Raw genomic sequence first — 9,565 nt, forward strand, 5'->3', positions numbered from 1 at the left:
CCTAAGTGCATGGGTCTCCTCCTCAGAAGCGATGCAGAGAACCTCCAAGTGTCTTGATTTGAGCCAGGTCAGCAGAGATTTCGAAAACAGTGGATCTGAGTGTGGTCCCTGGAACAGCAGCCTCAGCACTATCTGGGAAGTCTAGTTAGAAGTGAAAATTTCCCAATAGACTTGCTCCAAAGCTGTTGAGCCACAAACAGGACCTGAAGCCTAGTTCTTTGTGTGTTCAAGTCCTCCACAAGATGCTAAAGTTGTGGTGATGGTTGAGAACCACTACTCAGAAACACTGGGCTTCCCAGGTGGCACTAGTGGTAAAGAACTCGCCTGCCAATGCAGGAGATAAAGGAGAAGCCAGTTTGATCCCTGGGTGGAAAAGATCCCTTGGAGGAAGGCATGGCAACTCACTCCAGTATTCTTGCCTGGAGAATCCCATGGACAGAAAAGCCTGGCAGGCTAGGGTCCACGGGGTCCCGAAATACCAGACGCGACTTGAGTGACTTAGCACTCACACTAGGTTTCAGTTTTTGTTTGTCTGGGGTTTTTCTTTGCTTGGTTGGTTATTTTTGCAGTTGAGTTAGAGCAGTGTCTCAGAACTGTGTTCTATGCATTTCAGAGATAATGGAAATATATATGGAAATCATATGGAAATCTATATATGGAAATCATATATACAACTGGTGGGTTTTATTCTTCAAGGAATTTTTGAAGATAATCTGACAAAAGAGCCTAGATTCCCAATCTTCCTTGGGTTCTGTGTTCCTTGTGATATCACTTATGAGGATTCTGATCCCTTTAAGATAAAGGAGCATATAATTTAAATTTATAGGATATGGAATTCCTTTGAAGAAGAAAAAAACCTTCCAGAATTACTAACCTCATAAAAAATGTTACCAAGTGTATTTGTTTCCCAACAGAGAAATTCTTATTTTGTATGCTGTGTAATTTAATGGGAAAGTGTCTCATAAAAAAGGCTTTGAAATGGGAATCAAGGTGCCTCCATTTTCTGTTTCGTATCTTGCCAGGGAACTTCCCAGGTGGCAGAGTTGGTAAAGAATTCGCCTCCCAGTGCAGGAGATGCAGGTTTGATCCCTAGGTCAGGAAGATCCCCTGGAAAAGGAAATGCAACGCACTCCAGTATTCTTGCCTGGGAAATCCCATGGACAGAGGAGCCTGGTGGGCTATAGTCCACAGGCTGGCAAAGAGGCAGACAGAACTGAGCTATTGAGCATACAAGCATGTCCTGCCAGAGCTGTTCAAGTTCTACCATGGCTTTAGGATGATTCAAAAGCCTTTGGACAACCAAAATGCTTTCTAATTGTGGAAAAAATGGTCCTTGGAAAACAACCTTAAGGACAGTAAAAATAACTTGCATGTTTCTAGGACAAACATTTTGAAAGACAGAAAAAAACTTTTAAAATTCATAAAAATAGCGATTCTCACTTTTTCTTTTGCCAGTTTTCTTGTGTATGTGTGTGTGTTTATGAGAAAAAAATTGAATTTGTATTTCACATCACATGCAAAGTTCCGAAAAAGATCGAGAGAGAAAAATAAAACTTAAAACATGAGCATATCTTTAACCTACAAGCTGAAAAAGAATTTCTTACATTAAAAGCACATCAAGGGACTTCCCTGGTGGTCCAGGGGCTGGGACCTCACACTCCTAATGCAAGGTGCCCAGGTTCAAACCCTGGTCAGGGAACTATATCCCACATGCTGTCTTTTACTGATGTTCAGATTGTGAAATAATTCTTCAGTCAGTAAGCATGAAATATGGCATACACATTTTGAAACTTTAAGCAATGCTTCCATTTTTAAAAGGTACTATATTGAGTTAATGGGTAGAAATACTATCTTCCCTTCAACTCTCTCCGCTCTCTTTTGTTTTCCTTTATACCTTGTCTCTGAGACACACAAAGCTACAATGCCTTAACATCTCTGGGTGTACAGCTCATGCCTCGCATGTATTTGTAGGTCCCCATGTTCTAAAGGTCTGTCTAGTCAAAGCTATGGTTTTTCCAGTAGTCATGTATGGGTGTGAGAGTTGGACTATAAAGAAAGCTGAGTGCAGAAGAATTGATGCTTTTGAGCTGTGGTGTTGGAGAAGACTCTTGAGAGTTGCTTGGACAGCAAGGAGATCCAACCAGTCCATCCTAAAGGAAATCAGTCCTAAATATTCATTGGAAGGACTGATGCTGAAGATGAAACTCCAATACTTTGGCAAAGTATTGATGCGAATACCTGATGCAAAGAACTGATTCATTTGAAAAGACCCTGATGCTGGAAAGGACTGAAGGCAGGAGGAGAAGGGAAAGACAGAGGATGAGATGGTTGGATGGCATCACCGATTCAATGGACATGAGTTTGAGTAAACTCTGGGAGTTGGTGATGGACAGGGAGGCCTGGCGTGCTGCAGTCCATGGGGTCACATAGAGTCTGACATGTCTGAGCAACTGAACTGAACTGATGTTCTCATGTGGGGCTTCCCTGGTGGCTCAGATGGTAAAGAATCTGCCTGCGGTGCAAGAGACCCAGGTCAATCCCTAGCTAAGGAAGACCCCCTGGAGAAGTTGGCAACCCACTCCAGTATTCTTGCCTGAAGAATTCCATGAACAGAGGAGCCTGGCAGTCTACAGTCCATGGGGTCACAAGAGTTGAATACAACTGAAGTGAGTAACACTTTCACTTTCACATTCTGGTGTAGGTATAATTTGTTGTGAGGGTGTATAGGTTAATACACCTAGTGTAGCTTTGCTTCCCATCAGGCCATCCCAAAACCTTCCCCTTCTTCAGAGAGTTGTTATGGAAATAAATGCCAGGATATTATTTGACCTAATTCTCTGGAGAAGGAAATGGCAACCCACTCCAGTAGTCTTGCCTGGAAAAATCCCATGGACAGAGGAGCCTAGCAGGCTACAGTCCCTGGGGTTGCAAAGAGTTGGACATAACTGAGCAACTAAACAACAACAACAATAATGAGGTGAAACTAAATCCCTATTCTTGCCCTTATGTCTTTAAGAATGGAGAGGCCAGAAGCCATGCTTCTATTAGAGCATAAGCTGAACACCAAGAGAAAGCTGTATTCATCCAGATGCAGAAGTGAAGGTGTTCAGAGCGATTGGAGCAAATACCCTCTCTGTTCCATGCTTTCAAAGACAAAGCTTACTACTTTTAGTAATGATAATCTGGGCCAATCTTATCTTGACATTCAGTAATAATTGCACATTCACATGTTAAATTCTACAGCTGCACTTTAGATTTTACTATTCTTATAGTAATTATAGTAAAGTAATAAAATAGCCAGGTTATAGTATCATTGTATAAGTTAAAGAAAGTTTCCTCATACTTATATCTGAAAGTTCACTGGACCTTGAATTAACTTGTAGAACCTTACTGAACATATTGCTTTGATTAAAAATGAATACTGAATGTCCTGAAAAACACTTACATTTTTTCTGCCTCACCCCCTACCCTTCACAGAGGCTAACAGAAGAAAGTTTTCCTAAGAAGTGATTCAGGGAAAATAAAAATCTTACATTTTGTTTCAGAAGAAAATTTAGCTGAATATTAATTTTTAAGAGGAATATTATTATTTTCAGTATTATTCACTAGTTAGATGGCACTAGTGGTTAAAAAAAAAAAAAACAAAAACAAAAACCTGCCTGCCAGCGCAGGAGACAAAACAGCGCCAGGTTCAATCCTTGGGTTGTGAAGATCCCCTGGAGAAGGGCATGGCGACCCACTAGTATTTTTTTCCTGGAGAATCCTATGGACAGAGGAACCTGACAGGCTACAGTTCATGGGGTCACAAAGCGTCAGACATGACTGAGGCAATTTAGCATTCACAAGAGAACATGCACACATTAATCTAATCTTCAGTTTCCTCATCGGTAAAGTAAAAGTAGTACCTTCCTTACCTGCTTCACACTGTGGGTTTGAGAAAATGTACAACAATCATCTTGTCAACAATAAACTACAAAATAACATTTGTAGTTTACAAATGCAAATCTTAACCACTCATAAACAGGTACTTACTTTCCTTTGGTCAACTCAGTTCCACCAACCTCCCCCACCTCCCTGCTTGTATACTACCACACACACACACAAAGGAATTCAGATGCCCTTTGCACACTCCATTTTATCCATTATAGCACTTCTCAACTTAGTTCAGCTCAATGTACTTGCCTGGAGACACATCTTTATGGTCTGGGATAAAATTCATTGCCTGTTTCTATTTACCTTTCAATAAGAAACTTGAATTACATGACATTTTGATCATATGAGACTTTGATTATATTTACTTTTTAATAATGCATTTTCATGTATATCAGCTTGCTTCTTCAGACTACCTGTTTTTAGTATCAAGAGGTCATTTGTGCAGCTTAGCTCACCATAACAAATCTCCTTTGGATCCTAGCCTAACTGTCTATGGAAGTTCCAACCCAAACATTTTCCACATTTCCCTAGGCTTCTGATCTTTTTTTTTTCAATTGGAGGCTAATTATTTTACAATGTTGTGTTGGTTTCTGCTGTACAACAACTGCAATCAGTCATAACTATATATATATTTCCTGTCCCTCTTGAGCCTCCCTCCCACCCTCTCCCACCCCACCCCTTTGGGCCAGCACAGAGTACCAGGCTGGGCTCCCTGTGTTATATAGCCGCTTCCCACTAGCTATCTACTTTACACATTGCTTATATTTTAAATTAGTATTTTAAGCAAAGTGCTAACTTCCCCAGCCTAATGTTATACCAGGAAAAAAAAAAAAAAAAGGCTATTTTACTTAAAACTTTCTAATATACAACTCCCAGCCAGATTAGTGAGTGATATGAAAAACAGCAACACATTTCTCACGGGTGTAAGATTTTTTTATTCCAATTTGATTTGCATTCCAGTGGAAATTATAGTACGTATTCCCTTCTTGATTTTAAAAACAGTAGCTTAAAAACTTAACATGAATTATAAAATGTGATAAATTTGCAGATCAAAGATGGCTTTGATTGCTTGCAGCAACAAGTTTTTAAAACAAGGTTTAAAGTCATCATTTTCCACCTCCACACCAAGATAACCTTCTAATTAGTGATAGGCCGCACTGTAATAGCAGTTTAACACTGAGACTTGAGTAAACAGAAATATTGTAGAGCTTCTCCAGCCCCAGGTCAGGATGTTTTCTACGCCTTCTCATAATGGCGAACAGCAACCACATCGCCAAAAGTAAGAGTCTGAAAGATTCCAAAGATAACCAAATCTTCTTACACAGGTACATCAGTGGTTGTACCTACTGATTATCATATTATTTTAAATATTATTATATTATTATCTTAAAGATTGTCATATATATGATTTAAGTATTATACAAAAGAATAATGGCATTTACAAACATTAAATGTTGTATGCTCAGTCATGTCCAACTCTTTGCAACTCTATGGACTGTAGCCCACCAGGCTCCTCTTCTATGGGATTTTCCCAGGCAAGAATACTGGAGTGAGTTTCCATTTCCTCCTCCAGGGGATCTTTTCAATCTAAGGATCGAACCCACGTCTCCTGCATCTCCTACGTTACAGGCAGAATATCTACTGCTGAGCCACTAGGGAAGCCCTAAATGTTGTATAAAAACATTTTCATTTTTCTTCTACATCTTCATTTTCTAAAAAGAAACCCTTATATTTATTGAGTGAGTGACATGTATACATAGTTCATATCTCTGAAAGAAATATGAAAAAAAAAAACTTAGATTAACTATCTAGATTCAGGTCAAAAGAATTCCTTTTGCCTTAAATTATCAGGGTAATTGGAGCATTTTAGCTTTCTCTTTTAAAAGTGCATAAAATTTATAGTAGGTTCTCATAATAGTTTACAATTCATGACGTAGATAAATTTTGAAGTTTTTAGACAAATGGTATTTGCAATGACTTGGTCCAAACGCAGGAAAAGGTAAATGTCCAAATGTTCTCATTGCTTTGACTGTCGTGCTTTAGTCTGTGTGAACCTTGGTGGTTATGTAGCTATAATGTGCACCGTGGGCTCTTATATTAAATCCAACTTGAAGAATTGCTATAAATCCTCTTTACAAAATTTAGTGTTTTTTAGTGTTCATCATTTTCATGGAGTCCTGTGATTTTCAAGAGGATAGCATGCCCCTGTCACCCATTACTTTCATTTCCTTTTTTCAACTCAGTCATGCCTGATCACAGTCATACATACCAAAGCTGAACTATCTACTTTTTTGTATTCAGGAAAAAAATAAAGAAAAAAAGCATAAAGGAGAACTGGAGAACTTCCAATTGAATCTTTTATAAATGAATCGCTCTATCTCTCTCTCTTTTTGGTGATGATGATCACTGCAGAAAAATGTGGCCAAATATTTGTCAACGTGCAAGGAAAACTGTCCCTCTGCTCCCCACTTCCACCCAGGAAAAAAATGTGAATATGTAAGTCCTCTATCTGAACCTAGAACAGCTGGTAGTCAAGGGAAGGAGAAGAAAACTAGTCAATAGTCTTAAGTAACAAAAACAAAACACCCATCCTGCTATTATCTCAGAAGGAATACGTAAAGCAACTCCCATCCAAGAAAAAAATCCAAAATGATGTATTGACTTCTTCAATGTCATCTATTACTCAACTCACCCAAAAAAGTGTCTAGGGTGCTAGATGAGGATAAAACATTTTCCCCAGTTTATGATGCTACTCCACCATTAGATACATTATTTTTCAACTATTTTCTATTTTATAATTTTTACAAGACTATCTAGTATTGAATAGACATGTTTTAAAGGCATCTTATAAAATTTAAAAGGACTGAAGGGAAGTAATATCAAAATAGTTCTCTCTGAGGGTGCAGTAGAAGGGAACTTTATATTTTTGTTACATTTTACTGTTATATTCTAAATTATCTGTACTGAACTTGTAAAACTTTTATAAGCTAAAATATAAAAATTTTCACATGATTGAATACCCTTGCTAATGACTTAATGTTATTAAAAAAGGAAAGATGGGAGAAAAGGAGGGAAGGAGGGACAAGGAAGGAGATGGGAAATTTGAGGGGTGGTGGGGGTAGGAGGAGAAGCAGGAATCGGGAATTGCTGTACTTACCATGATCATTTTGCCATCCTTAATCTCTCTTACAAAATTTGTTTCTTTGCCATCCCATTTCTGTACATGAACAAGTTTGTCTCCATCCAAGCTAACAACAGACTGAGACCACCAACAAAATGCAGAACATAGCAATAGGTACAGATCAGATTTCTGATATGGAAGTCAAGCAGATTTATTTTTCAAAGAGTAATAGTTGAATGAATAGTGATCAATTAATTATCACAAGAGTACCATTTCCTCTGTTGCTTCCAGGGTTAAAACTCTGAGAAAACTCTAATAAATCATAATTCGATTGAAATGCGTACGTTTAGATGCAAAAATTATCAGGCACATAAATTATCAGAAATAAAAATCCTAAACTAGTGCTTTCTGAAGAATCATCCTACTCCTTTAAAAAGGGTCTTAGAATGAGGTAAACTATTGATTAAGCCAACTTGAGGCAAAATAGAGATTAAACAAAGTACAATCTTTCTTTTAAATGAACATGATGAAATACTTTCTGAAATACAGATTTGATGCAAAATGAAAGAAATACGTGGTAAAGAAACAGATTGGAGCTTTGAGCTAGGGTAGTTGCCCATTATTCAGAACATAAGCTATGGGACACTAGAATGCAAAATTAACCCTGGGTCTTTCTCTCTGAAGTGAAATACTGATAACATTTTCCACTTCCTATCATCTAGAAAACAAAAAACAAAAAACAACAAAAAAAAACAGAGTTATTCTGTCCTCTCCTCCCCACCCCAGAGGAAGGAGCGGCTCCTTACCTTACAGTTTCTGTCGTCTGCAGTGGTTTCATCAAACTCTTCTCCCAGATGGAAACTAATCTCTGTGTTCTTGAATGTGCTTTGAGTCCTGATCACCACTCTGTCCCCCTCCTGACTGATGATCACTGTTGGCTTAGTCACATTGCCCACCTGCCTAGTGGCAAAGCCCACACCTAAAATAGCAAAAAGAAGCAATACAGTTGGTGGCAACTTCCGAAGTAGCTCATGAAGTAGGAATCCACTTTCCTCTTCTGGAATCCAGGTCGTAAAGTGTAAGTCTCATTAAAGTACGTTTAGCCCATCAGTTATGCTAGACGACTACTGAGCCTTTGTCATATGTGGATTGCCAATTTGGAAGCATAAATAATAAGAGGATGCTGGAAAAAAAGCTGAAAAGGCACAGAAACTTCACATTCTTCACAGAATACTTGGCCCTAGGCAAGAAAGCGGACAAATGCCAGATTTAAAAAGCCCTTCCGTGGAAAATGGTTTTTTAAAATCAGCACGGCATGTGATTATGGGATCTGCTTTTGTCTCTTGCTAATCGGATGGGTGAAAAAAGGAATTTGCGAGTATCTGAAGCTGCAAGTTTAAGAAGAGAACAGCACATCTTAGTTTTACCTACCAAGCGCCTTCATGTACTCATCAAAGTTCTGACTCTCCGTCAGCTTCCAGGTAGCACAGAAAGCCTCCACCATCCTTGCTCTTTCCCCGTTTGCTTCGGAAGCAGATAAAAGCGGCGGATACGGGTATCTCCGGATCGCAGGGCCACTGCAATTCCAAAGACCCCTTTGCACCTCACTGCAGCTCCTGCCTTTTATTTAGAAAAGGCTGGCAGAAAGCCAAGGATTTGAATTGCAAACACATCCCAAACACATCCCTCCGGCGTCCCTCTTTCCTGGAGGTTGTTGAAGGGGCAGGGGATGGGAAGGGAGAGGGGCGGGAGGCTCGGGAGGTTCCAATCCTCTTTGTGATTGGCTCAGGCCACTGGGTTAGCGGAGTAGGTCGCGTTCCTCTCAGTCCTCGCAGCGCAGCCCTTCTTCAGCCTGAGAAATCTCTGCAAAGGTTCAATGAGGCTGGAGGCAGGGAGCGGAAAATGAGAGGGTCTTTCAGATTCAGCTTGAAAACTTGGCAAAGGCCATTTCAGGCTGTGAGAAAAGAAAAAAAAAAAAAGCACAATAGGACATTCAGATTGATTTCCGTTCATGGCAAAGCTGGTTACAAATGAGGACCCCCCCCCCCACTTCAAGAAAACCACTGAAATGCCAAACTTTTCAAACAAAGGAAGCTGAATAGTGTCTTTTATTTTTCTCTCATATTAATAGGAAGAGCAAAACACGAGCTAGAATATGCCAAGCCAGGGAAAGACGAGGAGAAGGAGGAGACATAAATGCCTCTCCCTAGACTGTGCTGCTGAAAGACTCCTCCAGCGGAGTACTAATGGGACCCTGATTTTGGCCTCTTCCCAACATGAACTGAGTGAATTTAAAGATCCCATTTTTCTTTCTAAGGAGATGAGAACCAGACTGAGATGGAAAAGGGACCTAAGGGAGAGTATGGTTAGAATTCACTAATGAGCTATAGAAATAAAGCAGAACCCACTCTTTCCCGCACTCCTTCACATAAACTGGACAGAAGTTCATCCAATAAGATTTTGAATGACCTGCACGCTAGAACCTTTTGATTTCCCGAGGTCACATCTACA

The 9,565-nt window shown here is 39.5% G+C and overlaps 1 protein-coding gene across 1 annotated transcript; it reads right to left on the reverse strand.

Moving 5' to 3' along the window:
* Positions 1–4,852: 4,852 nt before the first annotated feature.
* FABP7 (fatty acid binding protein 7) lies at positions 4,853–8,814 on the reverse strand. The gene is made up of 4 exons (XM_055535025.1): positions 8,486–8,814; positions 7,861–8,033; positions 7,091–7,192; positions 4,853–5,220 (listed from the first exon to the last, which is right to left on the reverse strand). Exons 1-4 carry the CDS (start codon positions 8,556–8,558, stop codon positions 5,170–5,172), a joined length of 399 nt encoding a protein of 132 aa, XP_055391000.1. The 5' UTR covers positions 8,559–8,814; the 3' UTR covers positions 4,853–5,169.
* Positions 8,815–9,565: the final 751 nt, after the last annotated feature.

The sequence above is a fragment of the Bubalus kerabau genome, chromosome 9, assembly GCF_029407905.1.
Source record: "Bubalus kerabau isolate K-KA32 ecotype Philippines breed swamp buffalo chromosome 9, PCC_UOA_SB_1v2, whole genome shotgun sequence".
In the NCBI taxonomy this organism is placed as follows: domain Eukaryota; kingdom Metazoa; phylum Chordata; class Mammalia; order Artiodactyla; family Bovidae; genus Bubalus; species Bubalus kerabau.